This window comes from Triplophysa dalaica, chromosome 11 (genome assembly GCF_015846415.1).
Source record: "Triplophysa dalaica isolate WHDGS20190420 chromosome 11, ASM1584641v1, whole genome shotgun sequence".
In the NCBI taxonomy this organism is placed as follows: domain Eukaryota; kingdom Metazoa; phylum Chordata; class Actinopteri; order Cypriniformes; family Nemacheilidae; genus Triplophysa; species Triplophysa dalaica.
Genome location: NC_079552.1, coordinates 697,717 through 725,303, shown reverse-complemented (window position 1 = coordinate 725,303; position 27,587 = coordinate 697,717). Strand labels below are relative to the sequence as shown.

Below are 27,587 nucleotides of genomic sequence, written 5' to 3'. Positions count from 1 at the left end.
ATGTGTCCTGAAGTCTTCCCTCATCTTCTTATCCAATCGCTTTATTCTCTCGCTCCTGCATTGTTTAGGAAAGCACCTGCAACACACACACTCGGTCCCACACACACAAACTCACACACTTAATAGAATTAGCAAGTATTGTGCCGCACATCTACAGCACTTATCAGACCACACCACTCATCTTTCTTTCTTTCATTCTTTCTTTCATTTTTTTCTTTCTTTCTTTCTTTCTTTCTTTCTTTCTTTCTTTCTTTCTTTTTTTCTTTCTTTCTTCTTCCTTCCTTCCTTCCTTCCTTCCTGCATTAGCTTCCTGTAGCTTAGTGGTAAGAGCATTGTGTTAACAACGCAAGGTTGTGGGTTCGATCCCAGGGGATTGCACATACCTGTGTATAAATGTATAGGATAATGAAATGTAAGTCGCTTTGGATAAAAGTGTCTGCCAAATGCATGAATGTAAATGTTATAACTTCTCTCTTCCTTCTCTTTTGCTCTCTTTTATTTTCTTTCTTCCTTCCTTCTTTCTTTCTTTTTCTCTTTCTTCCTTTTTTTCTTTTTTCTTTCTTCTTTCTTCTTCCTTCCTTCCTTCCTTCCTTCTTTCTTTCTTTCTTTCATTCTTTCTTTCGCTCTCTCTCAAATTCAATTTATGTCTGTTTTATTGGCATGACAAAATGTACATTCGTATTGCCACTGGGCTGCGTAAACATAGTATAAATGTTAACAAACAAAAAGAAAGATAATTATAGTAAAAAAATTAAATAAAGTGTGATGTATGTAGTGCAACTTATAAAAACAGAAATAGAGTTTAGTTTAAATAAAGATTTACAAAAACAAAATATACATTTAAGTAGCAGAATAAAGGGAAGTCTCTCTCTCTTTATTGTTTTTCTTCATTTTCCTCCTACTTTTTCTTTCTGGTTCTTTCTCCTTTTCTGTCCCTTTGTCTTTAACTTTTTATTTCCTTTCTTAATTTCCCCTATTTCATATTTTTTATTTCATTTGCCATCTCAGCCTTTGGATTTCTTTATCTAAGAAGAATTCTGTAGTCTTGCATTCATGCATTTAAAAAAAATAAGTTTTACCTCTAAAAGTCTCCTTTGAGCTGAGATTTCTTTTAAAATAGATGCTGGACTCATTGTCATTGACATTGATACAGATGGGTTGATTTGAAGTGACACAAGTGATGTCTTGAAGACTCGGCGAGGGCTTGGCATCTCACCCTCATAATGCGCTCTTTCTCTGGCCTGGATCTTTACAGATTGATTTTATTCAGCACAATAAATCCAGTTACCTCAAGTTTAGAAGGTTAAGACGTGGAGTGTCTAACTGAGGAAGAGGATGGTTTTATTCTTATTTTTAAAGGACTGAATGTTGTCCTGAGAGATCACAGACAGACAGGTGAACATTAATCTAAGAATCATGTGATAAGCGGCGTGTTGTGTGTTGTTTATCTGTTGTTTGTGTCCACCTGGACATCAGATCAGAATCTCTGCAGCACACACAAACCTCTCATAAAACAAAACATAACCATATTTCAGCGTTTAATTCTGTCCAAGTGGACTTGAATCACACACACAGGCTCTGAATGCCTCTCTTGTGTCCATCTGTTTAGAAGCTCATTACTGTGATGAGACTGGATGTTATGCTCTTTTAGCTAAATTCGACTTATTCCGAGCTACTTTCATTCCTGTTCTTACGCTGAAAACATCTGGAACAGACGTTCATTCCTGACTGAAGCAGTGAAGCACCTCATGCAGTGATGGACTGAAAGATCTCTCTGTTCTGAATGAGATGCTCATCTGTCAAGCACTCATTACAGACGATGATGAGAAAAACTAAATCTCATGAATCTGAATTTCTGTCAAGCTCTTTAAACATTTTGACCTTTAGCCAGTTATACACCCGAATGAATGACTGTATAAACTTTCTGGTCATGTCAAACCACTCCACCGCTCACCGTTTCTTTTTAGTGTATGAACATAAAAAAGATTTTGTCTTCCTCAGCAACATGAGGGTTGTTCCTGTTATTCGGAAGACGTTTTTTGGCTTTATATTTCTTACAGCATTGAGTGTTTGGTTGATTTTGTCTGCTGTAATCCCATGATCCTTCGCCGTCTCTCGGAGATCTCAAAGCGCTGCTCTTATTTTCCAAGCACGACCGAATGCTTGAGATTTAGGCTCCCAATAGTGCACTTGATATTCTTTAAGTGGTTGGTTTGGATACGCTGATTGCCCAGATAAACTAAAAGAGCATTTGTATTCCAAAAGCCCCCCCACACCTTTCTTTTGCATGTCATGATTATCACGCAAATAACCCCGTGACAATTTCAGCGATCTGAGAAAATCGCGGCACTGCGGCCATTGACGTGCGCCGGTTCTCACTGTGCCGACTTTCTCTTCAGGCCTGCTGATGCACTGAGCTGTAACTAAGCCAGCGCGGAGGATATCCTGCCATTTAAATCTATCCCAGCCAACTTTACATAACACATCATCGCCAGGCATCGGCTTTTACATAAAGACAAAGAATCCCAGAACGCCGTCCGGACTCGGGACTTAGTGGAGACGCGAGGGTGATCTGGCTTTCTCTGGGCTCTGGCTAAAACGTCACGGATCCGTGCCCACTGTTTGTGCTCTGAAAACACCTCGGACCGTTTTGAGAGGAAAGTCGTATTTAAACTTTCGGCCGAGCCAAGAATCTCAGGCCTCCGAATTTCTAATTGGCACTAGATTAAATGACAGCGGTTCTCCTAACGATGTTAGATCGGCCCAGGTGACCGCGTGCCCGTTTAAAACTGTATTTAATTTGATGGTTATGGGGGATGGGGGAACGTTGTCTCTTTTTGGAAGAAAAAAAGAGGTGCGTTTTGATAAATCAGTCACGAAATGAACTGATGTATGACGGTAAGATTTATTTTATTGTAGCTTGCCACTATAAAGCTGTATCGTGTCGGACATCCGCGGGGAGCCGTATGTCTTGGCAAGGCCACCGGGGCTCTAAGTTTAAAGAGAATATAGATCCGTGATCAAACGGTGAGAAACCAATCACAGGCCTACATTTCAAACCAAAGCACAACCCCCGTGTGTTTCTGGGTCACAGGGAATCAAACATCATCACGCGGGTCACGTATCGTCCAATGAAAAGTTTGAAAGAAAGTTTTCTTGTGGAGTTGATGTCCTTGCGGCTCTTTTGTAAGACTTTAGGAAATCACATCCAATCCTCGTCTCATCCGGCGCTCGGCCCTCGTCTCGCATACAGTCATAATCCAATCAAATGCATAAGAAACGATCAGGGGAACAGGGCAGATATTAAATAGCATGATAATCTAGATTGATGAACATTCAACGTCAACATTAACAATATTTTCAAGCGTGGAGAATAAGGGAAAATCAATATTTCTGTAGACCTGTGCGCCCTGAAAGAATCTCTATCTAATGAAGTACCTTTTCAAAGAGGAAAACGCTCTGAAATATTCTTTTTAATTATTGGACATCCATAGTGGAATATGATTTACATTAATGAGCGTAAGTGTATTAAAAGCATTTTATCCTTGGCATCTGAAACAATTAAATGATGGCTTTGGGTTCATGCACCACGCCGCCAATGAGAATGGGCGCTAATGTCACTTTAATTAGTAATGGATGCCCGAATCGTTCCTGTATGACTTTTTTTGTGTGTGGATGTAATAATGTAGACAATGGTTATCATGGACGTGACCCTTCAGAAGATGATCCGATTAGCCGGGTGGAGCACATTTATTTAAATACACTACACATATGGCATGAAAGGAATATTCAGAGAGTTCATAAAATCTGGGATTTATTGGGGTTTGAATGGAAAATGCCTGTATGGTTTATACAATGATAGAGAAATGTATTGTTATAGGAGTAAATTACTGTACAATTTTAAAGTGATAGTTCACCCAAACATGAAAATTCTGTCATCATTTATTCAGGCTCATGTCATTTTACACCTGTTTAAATGACTTTGTTCTGATGAACAGAGAGAAAGATATTTCAAAGAATGTTAGCAATTTTCAATGCTGTGACATCATTGACTGCCACAGTAGGAAACATTAAATGGTAGTCAAAGGTGCACTAAACTGTTTGTTATCCTAAATTCTTCAAAATTTCTTCATTATATTTTTTCCAACTATGGTAGTGGATGATATCACTGAACTGAAAATTGTGATACATTTTTTTTCAATAATGTAACAAGCAAAGAAAAATAAGAGAAAAGCAACTCAATACAGCCTGTACAAAATAAAACATTCGAACGCCCCCACCAAAAATAAAGCATCACAAAAAATAATGATAGTAAAAAAATAAACAAAAAATATAAATAGAGAGAGAAAGGAGGGGTAATAATAATCAACAGGGTGAGTAAATGACAACAGAAAATAAATAAAAAACTTTAAGTTTAAGGTATTAGAGCAGTCAACGTAAATGCGTTAACGCATGCCATACATTTTTTCAGATTAACGTGTTAAAAATATTTAACGCCATTAATGCAACATCCGTTTTTTGTGTTATCATTGTAGCGTTACATAATGTAATGCTCGTATTAATATAAAGGCCTTTAAACTATTTTGGCGTGATTTGAAATGGTTGTATTGACATGTCCAGTATAGATCGACAGTTTCTGGCTGTAGAACACGGCTCAATGTGACAGCGGTCCAGTCTGGTGAACACACGGGCTAAAGAATGCGTCAGAATCTGTCGGATAGCGCATCAGTATTAACTTCTCTTTTGTGCTTGAATGAACAAGAACAGCTTTCCTGTAGATCAGTGGTTAGAGCATGGTGCTAACAACATCAAGGTCATGGGTTCGATCCCAGGCATTGCACCTAATTAGAAACTAATGTATAGTGTAATGCAATGTAAGTCGCTTTAAGATAAAAGCATCTGCCAAATGCAAAAAATTGATTATGCCAGAAAGCACAATATGTCTAGTAATTTCACAAGCAAAGTTTTCAACAAGTTGAATAAAGTCTTCAATAAATGCAAAGAGTTGTGAAATTAGGAAGTGCGTTAGACCTGCGTAGAGCAACTGCTCTTAAAGGGGCCACGTTCTTAAACCTGCTGCTGTGACTCCTGTCACTAATGTTCATCAAAGAACAAAAGAAAAGATGAAATCAATGTGATTTTGTAGCTTTAACAAGGATTCTTCTGTATTTCATGTATTTAGCAGTAAAGACTGGAAAGTGTTTGAGAACTTTATTTATTTTCTGTATTTTTCCTTCCTGTTAGACTAATTATAAAGGGTTTGATTAGTAGAATTTTTTTTTCAAATAAAGATTAGAATATTGGAATAAGAACATTGGCTTTCATTTATAAAATGATATTTTTAAAGAAATGTATGAAATTAAATATTTATAATAAATATAATATTAATATTTATAATAAAGAAGGTAAATATGAAATGAAGTGTGGTGTATAAAGCGATCCGCTCAGTTTACTTTATGCAGCATTTGTGAGGATTAATGCTGAAGCAGTGAAGATGATTTGGATTGACAGATTGTGGCGTATTGGCAAAACGGAATGCAAATGAGAAGTTTAATGTATTGCTTCACATCAGGAAGCAGAACAGAAATCAGAGCCATAAAGTTTCAGCGAGACTAAACTTTTATTAAAGTATTTACTATGTGAAGGATTCAGAGGAGTCGAGCACATGTCAGAACTGAATTAGTTTCTATAATGTCTGTTTGAAGATGAACTCATTGTGACTCAGTGATGTGTGTGTGTTGTTGAATGTCATTGGCATGATGATTTTATTGCTTTAGACCTCGGCGGGGTTAGAGGAGCACGGGCCGCATGATGAGCTTGGCAGAAGGATTCATTCATTTCACCGCTAATTATGGGAGCGCCGGCCGTTCGGACTGACAAGGTTCAAGCGGGCGATGTCGAGGCTGCCAGCTCTCATCCCGTGTGCTTTATAAAATGCTCTTTAATCCCCCGCACAATATCATTAACTTTGTAAGTAGATGAACACAATGGACAAGCAATTTAATTAACTTCTGCCATTGGATGTTGCAAGAGAGGCTAAATGAAATTAATGCATGATATTTCCCCAGCGAGGCGGCCAACCTTGAGAGCGCACTGGATTGTTGGCAGGTCCGGCGCGGGACGCCCGCCCGGCCAATTACGCTTTGTTTAGATCAATCCCAAACATTTTCTGCAAAAATGGAAAATGCAATCAGCGGTTTGGAGATCAATCATTTGAGAGCGGCGTTTGAGTTCAGACTGGATTTTAAAAGAATGAGTGAACCTCTCAGACCTGTGACTCGGATGTTTGTGTGTTTGTGATGTTAGTTACCAGCCGTTTTATGACTGTTAATGTTTGTCAGTCTAGTTGTGTGACTTATTCATTTGAGGATTTATAACTCTAGAAAATGTCACATTTTTAAAAATGTAAACTTGTGTGTTTAACACTAGTATTGTCCTCAAAAAAGTGTTTTGTTCAATTAAATTCTATTCATGAGGATATACTTTGGAATACTTTGCAATAATACCATGTATTTTATACTATATACAGCTGCATGGTTTTTTTTCATTTCAAATCATAATTTCTAGATGCATTATGATCATTTCATTCCAGAGTCTGTTGAATTTCAACTAAAGGCTTAAATACACTACAAAACCTCTGCTTAGATTTTACCCAGATTTTCAGTCTGGACTTGTTACAGAAAGTCTGTTCCAATCTGCAGATTTGATCAGTTAGTGTGTTTCCATCTTAAACTTGTCTTGTGATTATGTCTGGTGATATTTTTTGTAAATTAAACAAAAAAGAAAAAATATACACTCTGTGTGTGTGAGAGAGGAAATGTGTATATGTGAGAATGTGTGTTTGTGTATGTGTGTGTTTGTGTGTATAGATCTAGACTTGTTATTCAGCATCCAGTCTCACCTGATGTCTACTGAGAAACACTGCATAAATATCCAATACTGCACAAACACAGTGTTTGTCATCCAGCACCATCAAGCCATCCAGAGAGAGAGAGAGAGAGAGGGAGAGAGAGAGAGGGAGAGAGAGAGAGAGAGAGAGAGAGAGAGAGAGAGCGAGCGAGAGAGATAGAGAGAGACAGAGAGAGAGAGAGAGAGAGAGAGAGAGAGAGAGGAAGATGATGGCAGATGAAGAGCGCTACAGACAGTCGGGGTAAATGTGTCAATAAGTGGGACGCTCTTCAGCAGAGAAATATGGATTGAGACTGGAGATGTGTGGTGTGTTTGCCAGAGCATTGCTCATGCGGCGTTTGATGGAGTATTGTGGGTATCGGCCCTTGCTGTCTATTTCTCATGTGCTGTTTGACTGGATACACAGACAAAGCTCTCATTAAACGCGTCTCTGTCACTTGATCTTATTTGCGGCCGCTGGGGCCGATCCGTCAGGGGCTCGCTTGCGTCCCTCCATTCGTGTCTTGTGTTAAACTTCAGGAGAAATGCCCCAAGGGTTCAGATGATGTAAATATATAACACTTTATCCTCTAAACTATACTGCTTAAAGAATGTGAGGCCTGTTTGAGCTGCAGTGTGTGTGAGGGAGTTTGTGAGTGTGTGTGTTTTAAGCACGTGTTTTTGTGTGTGTGTGTGTGCCTTTGTGTGTGTGTTGGCCTCATGAGAGGTGGAATTGAGATCTTCCATCTTCAGATGTCTTAGCCGTACACACTGTCATACAGCATGAGTGTTTGACCCCTCTGAAGCTCACTGACACACAAAAGTGTGTGTGTGTGTGAGTGTGACCGCTCTGGAGAAATGACTACTTTTATCTTTACTTTATGGCTCATTTTTCAAAGTGAACACAGAAAATCCATGAAAGGTCAGTGGATGTGCTGCCGTCTCTTTCTCGACTCATGGGCCGCTGATGTGGTCCACAGTCCTGTCAGACGCGCGCACACACACACACACACACACACACACACACACTGATTATAGTTAATCCCATTGCACATTGAGTCTGAAATTTGCGTCCAAAATTTTCTCACAATAAAAAAATATGACCACACATTGTGTCAATCACATTTACACCCTGCCTCCGATTTTTTCGTCTGTCATCATAATCCTTTAGGTGAGTGTATACTTAGGTATGTGCAATCCCCTGGGATCGAACTCACAACCTTGCAATGCTCTTACCACTGAGCTACAGGAAAGCTGGCTGTCAGTGTCAGTGTGTATGTTGTTGTGTGGTTGTCAGGGGGTTATGGGTAGTTGTTGAGTCAGAAGAGCCAGTCCTCATGTCTCCACGTTGTTCTGCTCTCCTGACATGACTCTGTCACTTTATGAAGAGATTTATTTATCCTGTTTTATTTGAGTCAAAACATCTCAGTTCTTAGAATAATATCATCACTTATCACCTTAAGTAACGATTATTTACTAGAGTTTAATATTCAGTGATTTAAAAACGATAGCAATCAGATGTGTTATCCAGGAAAGAGAGATGTTTGTACGGTGACGTGTGATGAGGTTTGCAGTGAACCCATTGTAGTGAAGCTCTTCTGAGAGGTCCGATTCAAACCCAGATATCAGATTGTTAGGGTGGCCAATGAAATCGGCTTTTAATGAGCGCTTATTGTCTTTCTGTCTGCAATTACGGCAATGAGTCATCTCCCGTCACCTCCCGCAGCCACAGAGGGCATTTGACTAATGGAAAATTAAGTAGTGCCTGTGACAGTCGGCTTTATAAATATGTAAAATATACTTTTAATTATTTCAAGTGAATCTGGCAGCTAATCAATAAGACTGAACGTGACACACATACGCTCCACACCGGCCATTGTACAGAGAAACACTCTCTGTCAGCGCGTCCGGCACCGGTGTGGACTCTGTCACGGGCGGGACGAATGGATTCATTACCGCCGCTAATAGAACGCTGAGGGGGGTCCACTTGAACTTTGGCGGTAAATATTTATTAAGTCTTGAGTTTATATTATGATGATGGGTGTGGGTGTGAGTCATTTATTTAAGAGTTCATTAACAGGTGTTCTAGGAGAAACACTCACATCTGAAATAATTATTTATAATAGTTTTCAGAGTGCGCTATATGTCATTTTCATAGGTCATGATGATTGTGCTATATTTTTGTAAATTGTTTTACTGTACATGATGAACTAGTGAGCAGGAGGAATATACTGTAATGTTTTAATCACTTCTGATAAATTGAACTTTTACACTTTGATAAATTTGAACATTAATATATTATACATAATGAATCTCTCTCTCTCTCTCTTCTCTCTCTCTCTCTCTCTCTCTCTCTCTCTCTCTCTCTCTCTCTCTCTCTCTCTCTCTCTCTCTCTCTCTCTCTCTCTCTCTCTCTCTCTCTCTCTCTCTCTCTCTCTCTCTCTCTCTCTCTCTCTCTCTCTCTCTCTCTCTCTCTCTCTCTCTCTCTCTGAAAAAAACCTAACGTTCCCGGGACAAATTCCTGGACACATTTTCTGTGCATTTTCCAGTATCTCTGTGTGTAAATGGCTCTCTCTCGCTCTCTCTCATAAAGTAAAGCTGAGAGAAATCAACAGGGGCTTTTCCTGGAAACTGACCTTCATTCCCGTCCCTTGCTGCTCTGTCTCAGTGTCTCTCCTCCGTCAGGCGGTCCGGGTCACGCGGGGAGTGTTCTCATCAATTAAATGTGCTGCGTTGTTTTGGGCCGAATGCTCTGATACATGGAGCCACGAGCAGGACCTGCTGTTTGTGCTTTTGACAAATCTGCAAATGTTTAATCTCAAGATGTGTTGCTGCTCATAAATAATGCAGAAGGCCTTCCTGCAGTCCTTCAGTGCCATCCGACCGGACCCACCTCTTTATTCTCCATCATCATCATCATCATCTTCCTCATCTCACTGACTCTGAACGCTTTCATCATTCATTCATTAGAAGAGCTCTGTTTCCTGCACAATTGATTCTAATCGACATTATTTAACCTGTATGAGGTCTGATGGTTTGCTTCACATTTAGTGTTGTCAGAGTTGATTTGAGGTCTTTTTACATGTTCTTCACATGCTGTTCGGTAACCCATCATATCATAGAAGTACTTGTAAGGGTTTGTGAGGGCGAGATGGACATCCTGGAGGAAACCTGATGGAGGAGACGCCGCATTATTGTGTGTCTATATACCAGACAGATTTTTCATCGAAATGTAAAGAATCTTTTATTTATTTTATTTTGAACGGCCAAAATAAATCATCTGATTCAAGAATCTCGACTTCCTCCACGTTTGAAACGTCTGGGGTTGTGTTTGGCCTTCATTTCATCAGATTAGAGCTCTCCAGACCTTCTGTCCGTCTGAAGGTCACTGAACCAGAGAAAACCTTCACATGGCCTTTCACTCCACTTCTCGCTGTTTCCATTGTTGTCTTTTCTTGATTACCAACTGTACGATCTGCCTCTCATTTCATATTCTCTGCCGGCCGGTGCTCTCCCATGACTCCTCGTGTCGGCCTCCATAGACGTGGGCCGGAGAGCTTATCGAGAGTATTAGTCCTCAGTTTTGGGCCGCTGCATTGAGCCGCCAGCGCACAGGAATGAGGTCTGGCTCTTTTTCAGCCCCGCCGGAGTGCCGGAGGTGTAAAAGCTTCTCAGAAAAGCAGTTAGTGAACTGTGAACCGCATCAAATCCCCGGAGCCTTACGCCGAGCCCGGCTCCGTTTGTTTGGACCGTCTACAGAGTGAGAAAACCGTCTGATTGTTGAGTAAAAATTAAGAATATAATCCTATTGAAGTAAATCTTTGGTCATGCTAAACTCTGACTGTGCGCTTTGAGCGCCTCACCACGCTTTGACAGAATCAGGTCCTGTTATAATTTACATGTTATATTTGAGCGCTGTGTGAACACCTTACAGAAGAAAAGACTTGTTCTTACAGCCTATTCTCTAGATTCACAAGAGGAGAACGTGTGCTTCTTTGTGCTTCTCTGTGGTGTTGTGAATACAGGTGAATTTATGAAATATGATGTCATTTATTTTTGTAAATGATATCAAAATATTTCTTATGCCATTGTCAGTTTTACTAATGCTCTTTCTTAAAGTGATTTGAACAAACATCTTGAATAGTAAAGAGCAGAATACTAAAGACACCGTCTTCAAGCCCTTACAACAATTATCAATAGAAATGAATTGTAGTTTTTTTTATTTTATTTGTTTATTTGATTCTCAATTTCAATTGAGGTGTGCTTTATTGGCATGACAAAGTGTATTGCCAAAGCATTTGCAGCTGTGCTGCGTACAAAAGTGCAATATGTAAACAAACGAAAAGAAGTAATAAAGTAGTAAAATAGGATAGAATAAAAAAATTCAAATAAAAAAGTGTGATGTATGTAGTGCCCTTAAAGCGGTTTATAATATGTAAAATGATAAAAACTGAAATAGAGTATAGTTTAGACAAGATTTACAAAATCAAAATACATTTAAGTAGCAAAATAAAGGGATTTAATAATATAATCTTATGAACATATATTGGAAGCATCAGGTCAGGTCAGATTGTCTCTCTCTTTCTGTCTCTCTCTCTCTCTCTCTCTCTCTCTCATTATGTCTCTCTCTCTCTCTCTCTCTCTCTCTCTCTCTCTCTCTCTCTCTCTCTCTCTCTCTCTCTCTCTCTCTCTCTCTCTCTCTCTCTTAATGGGCCCTTTCGACGATTATCAAAATAAATTTATTGTAGTTTTTTTCTTTGATTTGTTTAGCACAATTTCATCTTGGTTCTACTGTAGTAATTCAATTTAATTTAATTTATCTAGTGAATTGTTCCAAAGCAGCTTTACAGGAGAAAAACACAGAAACATAGTAATCAGAGTTCAACTGTGAGTTTGCAAATACTATTCAAAACATGATATCTACAGTCGTACTACAATAAAAACATGGTTCATTTTCATGAGGAAACCGCATAGCAACACCTTGGCATCATGACAGAGACTTGCACTGGGTTTGATTGATTTAGCTGTAGATTTGACCAGTGTTGTGTAAATGTCCTCGTCTTCTGTTTCAGGCATTAGGAAGCTGCTTCTTCATTCACGATTCCTTGAAAAACATCCAGCAGTTTGACTTCAAAGGTATGTGTGTCACCTCCCGTCTCCTTTTGAGTTCAGTTAATGAGATGTCGCGTACGCTCTCATCAGTTCCATCAGAAACGGTCAAGGTTGGTGCAGAAGCTATAAAACATGCTAAGATGGAGTTGCCCATAGGAAACAGTAATGCTTATTAATATTAGGATTTAATTCATGAGATTTCAGCCTCTGGTAATAGTGTACTCCTGCTATTGGATGGTTAGCTGTGACCTCATCAGCGGTAGGGGTCAGAGGTCACGTGTCCCAACGGTCACACTAATTAAAGTCACCGCCATTACCACCGGCGTCAGCATTAGCCCTCGACGGCACTCTCAAACCCGGAGCTCTTCAACACCGGAATAGCTCACGCATGATGGCCGTAATCGCTCCGTACATCAAAGTGATCATTCGCCGACATCACACCTGTCAACATTAGATTTTAACTCAAATGAGTTATTTTATACTGATTTAAATACACTATTTTATTAGAGTCTGTTGCTATAGGGCAGTGATTTTATTATTATTATATTGAGATAATATTGGAAAATATTTTAAGGTTGTCTAAGCCAAATCTAATTCAGCTTTTTCTCTTTTATTCTTTTATTGTAGTCTTGAAGTTAAGAGAGTGAGAGATCTGTGATTTTTTTTTTTTTTTTCACAGATAAAAACCGATGTTCTTCAGACGAGACTTTACGTTGACATTTCTGTGTACATCAGTCAGATTTATTTCACTTTGGTCTGTTTCTCATGGATTCGCTCCTGACACTTCTGTGTTTGGCCAATAGGTGGCGCAGTTGTTTGATGAAGCCCTGAGCTCACTCCCGATGACAAATGTTGCTTTGTTTTCTTATTGAACTTTACGCGTTTGCTTTCTTACAGCCAAGAAGTTCAAGAAGGTGGACGGTAAGGTGGTCGATTCAGACACGTTGATGACCTCCACCACGCTGGAGAAAGAGAAGTTTCCTCAACATTACTTTCCTGATGTGAGTCTTCGGTGCTTGCACAGCAGAAATCTTATCCTCCACACAAAACAAATTTCTCAAATGATAACATGGGTTTCTTTCACATTTTACGTTTTTCCTGATAACATAATGCGATGTAAACGTGAAGATAAATAAGCCCATGTAGAAACAAAGTGAGATTATATATCCACATCTTTAAACCGACACATCACATTATAATGTTTAATCTCACGTTAGGCTAGTTTTCTACAGAGTTTCTTGTTAAAGAACCTTTTCATTTACTGCTTTTTACAGTGCAAATCACTTTACAAAAACATCAATTAAGCAGCTCTCCCTGAAATGCGTTCATTTCTACATCTTTCTCCTGTGTCCCGTGCATACAAAGGGTGAATTTCTTTGACTTACAGTTATTTCGATTATTGTGAGTCATTCAATTAGATTGAAAAGCTCTTCTTTCTTTAAGAGTACTCGAGAGTGATTTTCTCTTCCATTTTCCGGTGACACCTGCGTGTGTGTGTGCATGTGAGGCTGATCTACTAATAAAGCTCTGGTGTCAGTGCGATTCCCCGCAGCCATCAGTTACCCGCGCTCGGGCGCTCTCGTCCTGTAAATATATGCAAAAAAGACTAAGCTGCCCTTTCACGGGCTGCTACCGTTTTCCGCCTCTTTCACGAGCAACATCCCGCTTCACTTTATCTCCCGCAGGAGGCATTTCCACACGATCGGAATGTAATTACAGAGCCGGCGCACCTTCAGACGAACGACGCGAGAGACGAAAAACAGAAAAAGGCAAAAGTTTGCACGTTGATTTACGCGGTATCGTGGAACGCCTCATGAATCTGTGCCGATGCTCCGGAGAGCAGCACTCCACATAATGTTAGCCCATTTAAAGCAGCAGATTTGTGTAGTCTATCAAGGGCTTTCTCACTCTCGCTCGCTCAGTAGTGAGAAATTGGTTGTTATCATAGATCACAGATACGCTGGAACCTCTTATGAAAGATGAATTAATTTCACTAATGCTTTAATGCAGGTTTCTCATGAGGCGGGCAGGCTGGCGATAACCTCGGCTTCATCCTGCTCCGCGCTCGGTGATTTATGCTGTCTTTTAGTAGATGAAACCGCCCGGATTCGCCATCCATCTAACTCCCTAAAGGAACGCTATTAACAGCGAGTGTGGGACAAGACGCACTGTGTCTAGAGGAGGTCTTTGCTTTTGTGTTTAAGAGCTTTCTGGGGTCTCAAATGGCCTTGGTGCTTTTAGGAAAGTTGATCCGTAATTTATATCATTTTTGATTTTTTTACCTTCCTTGAGGTATCAGATTCATTTATTCAACAAGTTCACAAAGTGCCATCGTTCCCTGACGTGTAAGCTTTAGGTGTGACCATATCGTGTATACGTTTACGAGAATGCTGAATTGACCAACCAGCATCTCTCTCTGTTGAGAGTTCTGGGAGATTTTCCGGAGCCTCTATGATGACATCACTTACATTTTCCCATTTGATTGACAGCCTAGCAGTTCAGTGTCTTTGCATTCAGTGTTTGGGTGTCTGGCTATAAAAATCATGAGAATTCAAATTAACCGATATTTCCCTGACATTTAAGCATTTTCTATGATATCAGATAAAGTTTTCTGATATTAGATTCACCGATAGACGCCCCATCTTGTGGTCAGGACCGCCATTGAAGCACAACAAGTTTCTTGCTTTACTGTAATTAATAAAATTTATTTTACATTACAGCCACTTTTGACAAATGAGATGTGTTTCCAGTTTATGCATACAAATATGTCCGAATCTGCTCACGTTTGTGATCACAGAGCTTTGTTAAACAGTATTCATTAGGACTTTACTCCAAAGAAATAGATGGAACACGTTCACTCGACATTTGTTTAGTCGGACCAATATTTTCTATGCTTTTTCAAATAATCCGTTCAACTCCGTCGCTGTTATGACTGCAGTTGTCTTCAGGCTCCTAAATTACACCTGATTACTAACTATATTAATTATTTACTAATATTATTGATAATTACGTACATACTAGTTAAGAAATCCAATGTATACGCAGTTTTGTTTCATTACGCTTCTAAAAATGTATTATTCCACTATTCTTTCACAAATTATTTCACAATTCTGCGAATAAATCTTAATTCTTTTGAGCCAATTAGACAGCACATATACATTCTAAAACTGCTGCAAAATAGATGCGACTCCCGTGCCCTTTACAAATGAGTTTCTACATTTATTCAGCCTATTGTTTATACAAGTATTGCTGCTGCTTTATAAATTAAAACAGTATAACAGTAAATAAATATCGGTTCTGCATATCGGTTATCAGCCACACAAACATGCAAATAATTGTTATCTGTATCGGTTATAAAAAAGTAATATGGGTCGATCACTACAACAGACGCTTCACGTGTGACATGTTTCTGACCCCTCGATTCTTCATTTCTAAAGGTAGATTCATTTATTCATATCAAATCTTTTCGAAGAAGATTTAAGGAAAATAAATTGGATTAATCTGAAGTTAATGTCTCTCATGTGCTGTGTTCTCATGACACAAGCATTAATTCATGAAGGATCTTTGGTTGGTTGTTCATCTTTTTGATTTAACAATGTGAATGTTTACATATGTTTACAAACATTACAAGCGAACATAATACTGTGCGTTCTGAAGCTCCAGTTTAACGTTTGTTTCCTCAATAATCAGTTTAGTGATAGTTCTGCATGAGTCTGTTTTTTCCAGATTTAATTTTTCAGTGTAGTGTCTGTATTACGATTCATCTTCTCACAACTGAGGGACAAACACACAAACATTCACTGAAGCTCGAGAGAACAAACACAGCACATCAGGTGTATGTAAACACTTCCTGTGTGTTAAGTGTTATTATTTTGACTTCCGGGAAGTGTGTACATTTCTCACATAGGGCAGTAAGATGTCCTCGTGTTTCCCAGAAGACAAAAGAATAATGATGGAGAAGATGATGTGGCCCTGAGCTCACACTGATGATGTCTTATTTAATCTGACCCGTCTGATAGAACAGTGACGGATGGAGAAGAGCCGCGCTGGTCTTCATCAATCAGACCTTGTGTTTATTGGTTATTACTCGTGTGGTGTTCGTGTCTCGACGTGACTGTGGGGACGCAGCTGTGGGCTGTTATTTATGAGATGGTACACATCTCTCAAGCACCATGTTAGCAAGGTCAGGAGAAGCTCTCCGATCCACCCGCAGTGGCCCGTGACGTCTCTGACTCCTGATGGAGGTCGAACCGTCCAGAGATGAGATTATGCAGTTCTCCGTTCGCTTCCGTAGACCCTGGTGTCCATGTTTAGATGCTTCTCTCTCTCTCTCGCAGCCGGAGCAGATATCCGTTCATCACTGTCACCTCCTGCGTGCTGTGACCTTTCTAGTGTCCACTAGAGTGACCCCTCCACCGGCCGAGCAGATGAGATTGGCTGTGATATTTTCATTTCTGTCCATGGAAGCGTATTTACTGGGTTATTCACTCAAAGTGAAAATTCTGTTGTTGTTTGTTCCCCTGCCAGTCATTGTAAACCTGCTGTGATTCGGAACGATTTTCACCTTTCGTGTGGTTGACTTAATTTTAATAAATTTAGCTTTTACCGATTTTGAAAACGATATTCAAAGCAGCTTGACTGACAAATGATCAGTGAAATAAAAGGAAAATGCACACGTTTATAACATGATTTGTCTATGCGTTTGGAGATATGTGTGTTTAATTCTGTGTTTGTAGAGAGATAAAACACCTGATGTTGTGTTTTCTGCGTCTGTGCCGAAACGGGTGTCACTGACCTCAAGAAGCCCGTCGGCCGCGCTCCAGTTTAAGGATTAATTCAAGTATGCAAATGTAATTGAATTTGATACAGTTCATCTTGCTCTAATGCGCTCTGAAAGATGTGAGGAGCAATCAAATCACTCGCAGACCTTTAATTTGCATCAGAGTTTTTAAATAAAATTAGTCAATTTGTAATGATGTGACCCGGCCGGTAATTAGTTTATTCATCGCTGCAGTTAACTCTCCATTAGAGAGAGAGAGAGGTTATTTTTTTTTTTTTCTGCATTGGTATTCAGGACGCTCGCTTCATCAATTTGTCTCTTATTTAATAACGGTCAGCATGGCGTGTCATGTGCTGTGAGATCAGCCTTCTGATTGGATCATTAACTAGAGACACAGAGCTTCTGTCCGTTTGTACACATGCCGATGTGGGCGAGAACAGAGACGCTCGAGAATGACGGCTCAGTCGTGTCTAAATCAAACTCATCCTGAAATCACAAGAAATCGTTCGTGAACTTCTCAGATCAAAAGAGATCATTGCATTGGCAAAACTTTCAGCACGCAAAACTTCCTCTTCAATTCCACTAAGAGCAATTCTTGAAGCTAAAAGTAAATAACATGTTCTGAGCGTCTGCAGGATGACATCATCACGTATCACACAAACAGACACGCATATATCAGTATCAGCGTTAGAACTGAAATTACTGCTTTTATGTTTCATGAAATCAAATGATGTAGGCAAAGTTTTACATCTACATTTAGTCATTTAGCAGACGCTTTTATCCAAAGCGACTTACAGTGCACTTATTACAGGGACAATCCCCCTGGAGCAACATGGAGTAAAGTGTCTTGCTCAAGGACACACTGGTGGTGTCTGCTGGGATCAAACCAGCAACCTTTGATTTACCAGTTCAGTGGTTTTACCCACTAGACCACCATCTAGTTTTATTGATTTAAAAAGCTTTAATTGCCTAAGCTTTCCTGTAGCTCAGTGGTAAGAGCATTGCGTTAACAACGCAAGGTTGTGGGTTTGATCTCAGAGGATTGCACATACCTATGTATAAATGTATAAGATAATGCAATGTATGTCGCTTTGGATAAAAACATCTGCCAAATGCATAAATGTAAATGTAAAATGTTGCCTTAGAACACTTAAATTATTAACTTTAAATATGTAAAAACTACACTGAAATTTAAATAAAATAAAACCTTTACAACAATATGAAAAAAACAAATGTGTTAAACCTTGTAAACTTGCTAACAAATGAAACTTAAATTGACATAATATAAAAAAACTAAATTAACTAAACAGTATATTGTGCTTTGCTTATGTTTTACTTATAAACTACATGAAAGTTAAATAGAACTTAAGTGATTTAAATCATTCAACGCCAGCCTTTTAAAAAAAAGTTGCAAGCCTATGCCAGGGTTTTTTTAATTTTCACCCAACTTTAATGTATCACAGTAAATTTTCTGTAAAGAATATATGGACAAACATGTGTTCATGTGTTCATATGTCAAATGAAAGAACAACGTCTCAGCTCTTAAACAAAAGAAACCGTATTCTTCTATCTTCATTTGTTCGTTTTTTATAAATCCGTATATGAGGATAGGTTTCTACTTTGATTAAACAGCTGAGATAACTGATGTTTTTTGTCAAAGATTCTGCACAGATTACACTCAGAACAATCATTAAAAACCGCTAAAACATACGTTCTAGGTTCTGGGATTCTGTACTTTTTCCCAAAGGTGTGTAATAGCGCCACCTGCTGTACAACAGTACAAACACTGATTGCCGTATAAACTTGTCTTTGGCGGGGAAGCATTTTTTTTTTATTGACGAGATAACTCGTCAATGGCGGTGAAAGAGTAAATATGTGGTTATTGACATCATTCAATTCAATGTTAGTAATCACATTATTATTGTGATGTTTGTCTTCCTGCAGTGCAAGTGGTCTAGAAAAGGCTTCATCAGGACCCGATGGGCTCTGGCTGACTGGTGAGTTTAACCTCTGTGTTTATATATCAGAGATATGTAGAGAGAACACAGATTCATATTCACTGATTCAGAGAGAACACAGATTCATGTTCACTGATTCAGAGAGAACACAGAATCATGTTCACTGATTCAGAGGGAACGCAGATTCATATTCACTGATTCAGAGAGAACGCAGATTCATGTTCACTGATTCAGAGAGAACGCAGATTCATATTCACTGATTCAGAGAGAACCCAGATTCATGTTCACTGATTCAGAGGGAACGCAGATTCATGTTCACTGATTCAGAGAGAACACAGATTCATATTCACTGATTCAGAGAGAACACAGATTCATGTTCACTGATTCAGAGGGAACGCAGATTCATATTCACTGATTCAGAGGGAACGCAGATTCATATTCACTGATTCAGAGAGAACGCAGAATCATGTTCACTGATTCAGAGAGAATGCAGATTCATGTTCACTGATTCAGAGAGAACGCAGATTCATGTTCACTGATTCAGAGAGAACGCAGATTCATATTCAGTGATTCAGAGAGAACCCAGATTCATGTTCACTGATTCAGAGAGAACGCAGATTCATGTTCACTGATTCAGAGAGAACGCAGATTCATATTCACTGATTCAGAGAGAACCCAGATTCATGTTCACTGATTCAGAGGGAACGCAGATTCATGTTCACTGATTCAGAGAGAACACAGATTCATATTCACTGATTCAGAGAGAACGCAGATTCATGTTCACTGATTCAGAGGGAACGCAGATTCATATTCACTGATTCAGAGGGAACGCAGATTCATATTCACTGATTCAGAGAGAACACAGATTCATATTCACTGATTCAGAGAGAACGCAGATTAATGTTCATTGATTCAGAGAGAACGCAGATTCATATTCACTGATTCAGAGAGAACACAGATTAATGTTCATTGATTCAGAGAGAACGCAGATTCATATTCACTGATTCAGAGAGAACACAGATTAATGTTCATTGATTCAGAGAGAACGCAGATTCATGTTCACTGATTCAGAGGGAACACAGATTAATGTTCATTGATTCAGAGAGAACGCAGATTCATGTTCACTGATTCAGAGGGAACGCAGATTAATGTTCATTGATTCAGAGAGAACGCAGATTCATGTTCACTGATTCAGAGAGAACACAGATTCATGTTCACTGATTCAGAGGGAACACAGATTAATGTTCATTGATTCAGAGAGAACGCAGATTCATGTTCACTGATTCAGAGGGAACGCAGATTCATGTTCACTGATTCAGAGGGAACGCAGATTCATGTTCACTGATTCAGAGAAAACGCAGATTCATGTTCCCTGATTCAGAGAGAACGCAGATTCATGTTCACTGATTCTGAGAGAACGCAGATTCATATTCACTGATTCTGAGAGAACACAGATTCATGACTGATTCAGAGAGAACACAGAATCATATTCTGCACTATAGAACTAAGAACTGTTATTGAATTTTTGGTCTGACAAGATTCAAAGCCCAAAGAGTTGATTCATGAACTGTTATGCTCACATCCCCAGAATCCTAGAAAACGAGCTCAGATTCCATTTGAATAAAAGTGTCACTTTGGGTTGATGTTAGCAGGAGCAGTCGGGGCTGTGGTGAGTCCAGCGAGGGTTCTTGCAGTGACACGATTAGATTATAGCTAATCATGTTAGCCGAGCAGTTCCGTATGACAGATGACAGAAAACATTACATGCAATTGAACCTGTGCAGAATGAATCAGAGCTTCCCTCTGACAGAGAGAGAGAGAGAGAGAGAGAGAGAGAAGTAATTTAATAGCAGGATGACATGAGAAGAAAAGGGTTCAGATGAGAATGGTGATGTTGTGTGCCGGAGGGACCGCTAATGAAACGGTGACAGAGGAATAACAGGCTCAGCATGCTGTTCTTCTGATTGTGTCACTTTTAAAGAGATTACGGCTCTCAATATCAGCTTCAAACACAAGTGCTTTACTTCTACAAGCTGTGCAAGCCATCAAGGGTCAGAGACACACTGCCATTTATTCACACAAAGAATTTCTGCATCTATTTAATTCTGAACTGTTGCTATTTAGAGCCCCATGTACACATGTTTTACGTGGTTTCATTTAGAAGATGCTTTTATCCAAAACTATTTACAAATGAAAGAGCTTTTCAAGAGCCAACAGTAAGTCAACAACGCCCTGTTTACAAGAATGAATTGAGTTAGAAGAGTGAGGTTTTATACATGTAAGGGATATTCCAAGGCTGGCCATTGGCAAATGACCATGGTATAAGCGAGATAGTCCACGGCTAGCCGTGCATTTTAATCATAATCGAGAATTCAAACAGACTATGGTATAAAGATAAAGTTTCTGTATGTATTGACAGTATATAATCCTATCGTTCAGTGTTTACTGATCATACACGGGTACTTTCTATAAATTCTAGACATGCTGTGTTTGTTAAAGCGTTCACATGTCATGTAAATAATCATTGAACTTTTTTAAAATAAACAAATATACATTTTATTTTCATTAGAACGTCATGAAGATGATTTTGCTAAATACATTAATGAAGTTGCTTTTGTGGTTAATATTTGCCATGTCATAGCTGTCTGTTTTAGCTCAAGTGGAACACTGTGTTGACCAATCAGCATCCAGCGGCACGTCTCATTCTGTGTGTGTGTGTGTGTTTGTGAGTTGTGTTATTAGTATTGATTCTCTTTCTCTCTTTATCTCTGTTCAGTGTCTTTGACCTGGTCAACATTCACCTGTTCCATGATGCATCTAACTTGGTGGCGTGGGAGAAAAGTCCGTCCGTCTACTCAGGCACACGACAGAAAGCGCTCTGCTATGCGCTGGACCGGTGAGAACTCACTTGTGTGTGTGTTGATGTGGGTTTACTCGCATGTGGACTACAATGTGAAAAACTGTTTCTTAAATGTGATGTAGACATTAAGGGCCCTATCAGACACCCGTTAAAAAAGGCGCCTGAGTCATATCATCATATCTGTAACCAGGTCAAATAAGACTGATAGTAATTTACAGTATATTTTGTCATTATTATTATTTTGCAGTTAATTAAAACAATTGTCTATGATGTGTCCTTAATTAGAAGATGTGATACAATCTTTAGGTTTAGGGGTTGGGTTAGGGGATAAATACAGGTTATACAGTATACAAAGCATTACGCCTATGGACTGTCCCCACGGAAATAATAAACCAGTCATTTGAAAAACACACTGTTTATAATATTTTATTTTGTGAGTTCCTCTGTTAATATATGTAGAGTTTGGTTCTCCGTTCATATTATTTGTCAAAAGTCATGTTTTTATTGTGCATTCCAGCTAATATCAATCATACTGCAGTTGGTTTGTTTTGATTTAAGCCATAATAACTAAAAAAATACAGCTACTAACACAATAAAAACATGATAACATCATAAAAAACATTCTTTTAAAAAAAAAAAGATTATAATTTTTTTGAAACAAACTCTTCATAAATATATATATTTTATATAAATAGCATATAAGAAAGTTTTTTTCCAACATTCCAACCCTCATACCACCTGTGTGTGTCTTTGTAAAAGTGTGTGTGTTTGTGTTTGTCGGTGCATTTGTACAAACATGCGTCTGTGTGTATTATGTGTACGACTTTGAATGTTTTTGTGAATATGAACCTGGGTGTCTGCTTGTGTTTGTGTACCTGTCTATCATTGTGTGTGTGTGTGTGGTCTCTACACTGGTGTGACAATGTCCTATATGGAATCTGCAGGCTTGTGGCGCCTCGCGCAGCCAAACTACAAATCCACTTTAAATAAATGCATGCATCCACTCGGCATACGTTATCAAGCTTCTTGACGTCTGGTGAATGATGTGCTGCTTTTACGTCTGGGAGATCATATTTTTCCACTCGCTCCTTCCGTTTCTCATCCAATGAGAGGCAGGACCGCTTTTAATGGACAGCCAAGTAGACGCTGTTTAAGAACGCGCCACCTTTTACAATTTTTATGACGCCATCATTTACCTTGATTTACGGCCATAATGAAGTTTAAAAAGGACCTTTCTTGTTGCTTACATTGAGAATTTGAGCAGTTTTTTCTGCTCTTTTGTCACCTTGAGCTTGATTTACATTTGTCTCATAAATACTCGTAAGCACTTGTTTTCCTCAAATAATATTATGTTCTCTGAGTCACTGTTTCCCAAACTCTCTCGTCCTTCCCTTGTCTCTCGGGCGTGCGTTCTGCAGGTTTTTCCAGACGTAGTGAAAAGGAAGACCCCCTGGAAGGTTTGTTTAGTAAACGTTTAGGTGGAAGCATGTTTCGGCATGGCTGCTATTCCATGCGTTACCAGGGAGGGGCGGGTCCGCTACTGTGAGGAATCAGTGCTGGGGTGCAGATCCGGACCGCCGACGTGAAGACCGTCCCCTCCAGTGGGAAAGGACACGCACAACACCTTCCCCCAAAGCTCTGCTTGAGCGAGTGAATGATGTTGGGATCTTTTCAGCGGCCGTACTGACCTTTTGGCAGCCACCAGTAAAGTCTATTCTGCTGCTGTGATTGGGGAGGACAATGTGACTGAACGGCCTTTTGAATCCGGCCGCTACCTCCAACAGTGCTGCTATTCAACTGCTCGTTGGGAACCGACTTTCAGAGCTATTGTCCCTCCCTCACTAACTTCTAACCCCCCGCACACACACACACTCACCCTTACCTCACTGGTTTCACTATTTATCTTGTCTAACTTTCCATTTCCTTGCCTCAGTTCCTCATTCTTTGGCTTTGTCTCGTGTTGAACCCTTGAGTCTCAGAGCTCTGTGCAGGCCGTGTGTGTGTTCTTATCTCCAGAGCGGATCGTGCGCTCAGTCTGATAAGCTCAGTATCTCTATTGAAGTTAACAGTTAAACACAGTTTATCTCCAGAGCGTCTCAAGGGGACTGATGTGTTTAGCTACGGTCACTTGTTTGATCGGAAGCTATTAAACCGTCCTATTAATAAACCGCCAGTAACAACAAAATAAAAGTCTTTGTTTCATATCACAAATGTGTTTTAAATGTTTTCGATGGTTTTTACATAGATGTTCTTTAGATGTTTTTCAGGTGTTTTTTGGGAACGTTTTAGATGTTTTTAGGATGTTTCTTTGTATGTTTTTAAAGATTTTTTTTGTTTGTAGGTGTTTTGTGGATGTTTTTAGATGTTGTTTCGATGTTAGGGTTAGGGTCCAACTGTATTGTAATGTTTGTTTTTTGTTAGTTTCTTTAAATGATTTTTTGGACATTTTGAGATGTTTTTTGGGTTGTTTTTAGATGTTGTTTAGATGCTTTTTTTTAATGTTTTTAGAATTTTCTTTTATGTTTTTTTGGGATATTTTTTTAGATGTTTTTTTGGATGTTATCAGATGTCTTTTGGATATTTTGTAGGTAAATGTATGCGCCGCCCGCAGCAATATGAAAAGCGTAATTGTGTTGTTTCATCGTAACGTAGCACGACACAATATCCGTACAGGACGGTTCTAAAGTCTCGTCCGTGTCTTTTGTGCGTGTGGATATGTTCCCCATTTGCTCTCCTATTCAGAAAAAGTGCTCGGGTTCAGGCCGAAGCGGTTTTACATCACAACTGTGAAATCTGAGCTAAAAGGGCCTCTTTGTGCAGGGCTTTTATTTTCACACAAATATAGACCATTGTCAGGCCGCTGAAGTTAATTTGATCAACATTGGAGACATTTAACTCTTCTGTTCGGTCAAAAGGCTCGTTTCATGCTCATTTTTGGGGCATTGAAAAGCAGTGATTGGCAGAAAAATAATGTTGCCGTTAACAATTCAGGGCAATTAGTTTCCCAGGGGGAAGCGCCGGGCCGCTCTGGCCACGACACAACTATTCTTTGTCACTTTATGGAGCGTCATCCATCAACTGTCACGCAGACTCAAAGAGCCTCGCAGCCCAATGTTTCCCCTGCGTTTCCCAGAACAACAGCCTGAAAGAGAGAGAGAGAGAGAGAGAGAGAGAAGGGTGAGTGTGATAAAATGTGTCAATAAGTGGAAAGTTTTTAACACCGATCCAGAGCAAGATGCAAGAAACTGTTGAAATGTGAAGTCAGATCTGACATTTTCTAAAAACCAAATCTATTTCCTCCACAATTGAATTTGAAGCAGTCTTCTGAAATTCATTGTGTTTCAATTATAAGTGTTGTTCAAATACAAACATCAGACCGAACAAGAACATGACACTTTTGTCAAATCCTCCTAGAGTTCTGCACCTGCCGTCCGGCGATATAAGACTGGACAGTTTGCATTCCTGCGTTTGCCAGACGGTTTAATCCAAAGCGTATCTGTACATGTGTTCCCCGGGAATTGAACCTGTGACCCCGGTGTCGCTGGCGTGTAGACGTTCAGCATGTGTGTTAGTGTGAGGTTTGTGAATGGAGGTATTAGTGTCCATCAGCATTGACTTTGTTAGCTGCCTTCTCACCCTGGGAGGCCCAGAGGTCAAAGGTTAATCAGTCAGCCAGGCCCCTTCACAGCCCACACTCATACACACCAGCACTATGACACACACACACTAAAAGTCATTCACTCTGAGTATTATCTCTCGCTCTCACAGCTAAACGCTGTCACATTCATTCATACAGAGCATTAATGCTTCCATTCCTTTCCTCACTGTAACACACACGAGTCTGATCCAAAAATCCTTTGGATATGAAGTAAAGATCATGTTCCATGATGATATTGTGTTAATGTCTGTGAGTGGATGACCTGCTTAAGTGCCTCTGATTAACAACTTCACATGTGATTTTGCAAAGTTTTAAACGTCTGTATCTCCGTCAGATATTGTCCTATTCTAACAACCCCTTACATCAATAGAAACTTAACTATTCAGGTTGTATTCAGGATAATGTAAAAATCTAAATCTAAAAGAATTGACATCCAGGCTGACATATTATTATAGATAAAATGAACATGTTAGAAGGACCTCAATATGCAGATAATAACAAAAAGCGTGAGGTGTTTGTCCCTTCATGCGCTCTGTAGTCCAGTGTCCATTGTTTTCAAGTGACTGTTTTAAAGTGAGAAGCCCTGTTACAGTTTATACAATTCCGACTATTTTTTGGTTCGTCTGCTGAATAGAACTCTCACAGTCTCTTTCCTCATTTTGCAAAGGCTAAGAACAGTGAATTTGGTGTTAATTTAGACCTCCAAGATCGATTTCAATCATTCAAGCAGGCTTCCAAAAATACTGCCACTATCAGAAACAAAAACAATACATTTCCGACACAAATACAAAAAACAAACTACCCAAAAACAACTTTTATCGGATCAGGCACTAGCTGTAAAGTGTATTGTACTGCATCTATCTGTCCATGAGACTCTCCATCATCTGCTGTGAGCGGAGTCAGTGCACAATTGTAAAATAATAATAAATATCATTTTGGGAACTTCAAGTTCACCGAGTTGCAGTATACCAAATATTTTATTGTGTTATACACATGCGCACACACGTTGAGTTCACACAAACACACACGCACGTACACACACATACACTCAGGCTCTCACACTCATGTACTCACATAAACACCATTTACTCTTTTCTCACACACACACACACACCTGACAGCAGAGAGAGAATGTTGAGCTGAGTGCAGTCAGAGGGTGTTCATCTCTGTAGGTGAAAGGTCATTCAGGAGGCCTCTGACCGTCATTGAGCACATTCACACACACACACACACACACACACTGCATGTGGACAATAGCTGCATTACTGGCGTCATCCGAGCGTCTCCACAGCAGTGCTGACGTCAGCGTGATACACAGAGACTCACCGATGTCAACAACTGCCAGCCTGATACTACATGTTTTGTGTTCTCTTGTTTTTACAAGGTTGTTTGGACTCTAGGATCCGTTTAGGGGTATTTACCCGAACATTCACCATGTTAACCAAAATGTTTGTTTTTGGATGTAATATGTTGATACGATGACTTTCACTGGGGTAACCTGAAAAGATGGTAATCCTTTAGTACCTTGATATTTAACTTCCCAATGTCTCTCTTTCTCTCATACCGTACACACACAAACACACACTGTGTGAATACTCACACACACACACATACTTTGTGAATACACACACACTTTGTGAATACTCACTTACACGCACACGTATGCTGTTTGTGGAGTCTGATCTGTGTCATTACAGACTTGCGTGTTTCGTTTTGTGTGTGAATGAAGTGTGATGACGCAGTTTATGCGTCGCTCGTGCAGCTCGCCGCAGCTCCACAGACCCCCCACCACCTCTCGGCTCAGAGTTTAATGTGTGTCTTCTGTAGGCCTTCAGGGGCCGGGGTCAAAGTCAGACCCTCACAGCGGCACAGCTTTAGGAAACCAGTGTGTAAACACAACGTTACCTTCTGACCCAGCGCTCAAGACTCCAGTGCGAGGACAAGAGAGAACTTATCTATTATTGTCTGTTTAAGGCCTGATGTCCAATCAGCTGTCAGCCAGTCGCTCTGTTTTCTCTGAATGACATTCTGAAAAATGTTAATTTATAAGGTCTCTACTCCCGGATGGTGAGGTGCATTATGGGATATGTTTACAGTGTAGTGTTGTTATTGTTTTATGCCTGTTTTTTTTCATCACTATCCCCTCCAACCCCTCCATTCAAAATAATCACACAGACGTTTGCAAACGATTGCGTTCACAGAGTTTGTGTTTGCAGAACCAAAGTCCAAACCTTTGAGTAGATGTGTTTGTCATTTATCAGGCATGAAACATCAGAACTCCTGACACACGGACGCAGACGAAGCGTTTTGAGATGTACATGTGTGTGTATG

At 39.6% G+C, this 27,587-nt stretch overlaps 1 protein-coding gene across 2 annotated transcripts in view; it reads left to right on the top strand.

The window, feature by feature from the left end:
* The window catches only part of LOC130431921 (inositol polyphosphate-5-phosphatase A-like), a 105,217-nt gene that overhangs the window by 45,276 nt on the left and 32,354 nt on the right, over positions 1 to 27,587 (top strand). For both annotated transcript variants that reach the window (XM_056761142.1, XM_056761143.1), the window contains exons 5-8: positions 11,961 to 12,024; positions 12,898 to 13,001; positions 18,725 to 18,777; positions 21,515 to 21,634. In XM_056761142.1, coding sequence (XP_056617120.1) covers positions 11,961 to 12,024; positions 12,898 to 13,001; positions 18,725 to 18,777; positions 21,515 to 21,634 — 341 coding nt within the window. The remainder of the gene's footprint in view (positions 1 to 11,960; positions 12,025 to 12,897; positions 13,002 to 18,724; positions 18,778 to 21,514; positions 21,635 to 27,587) is intronic.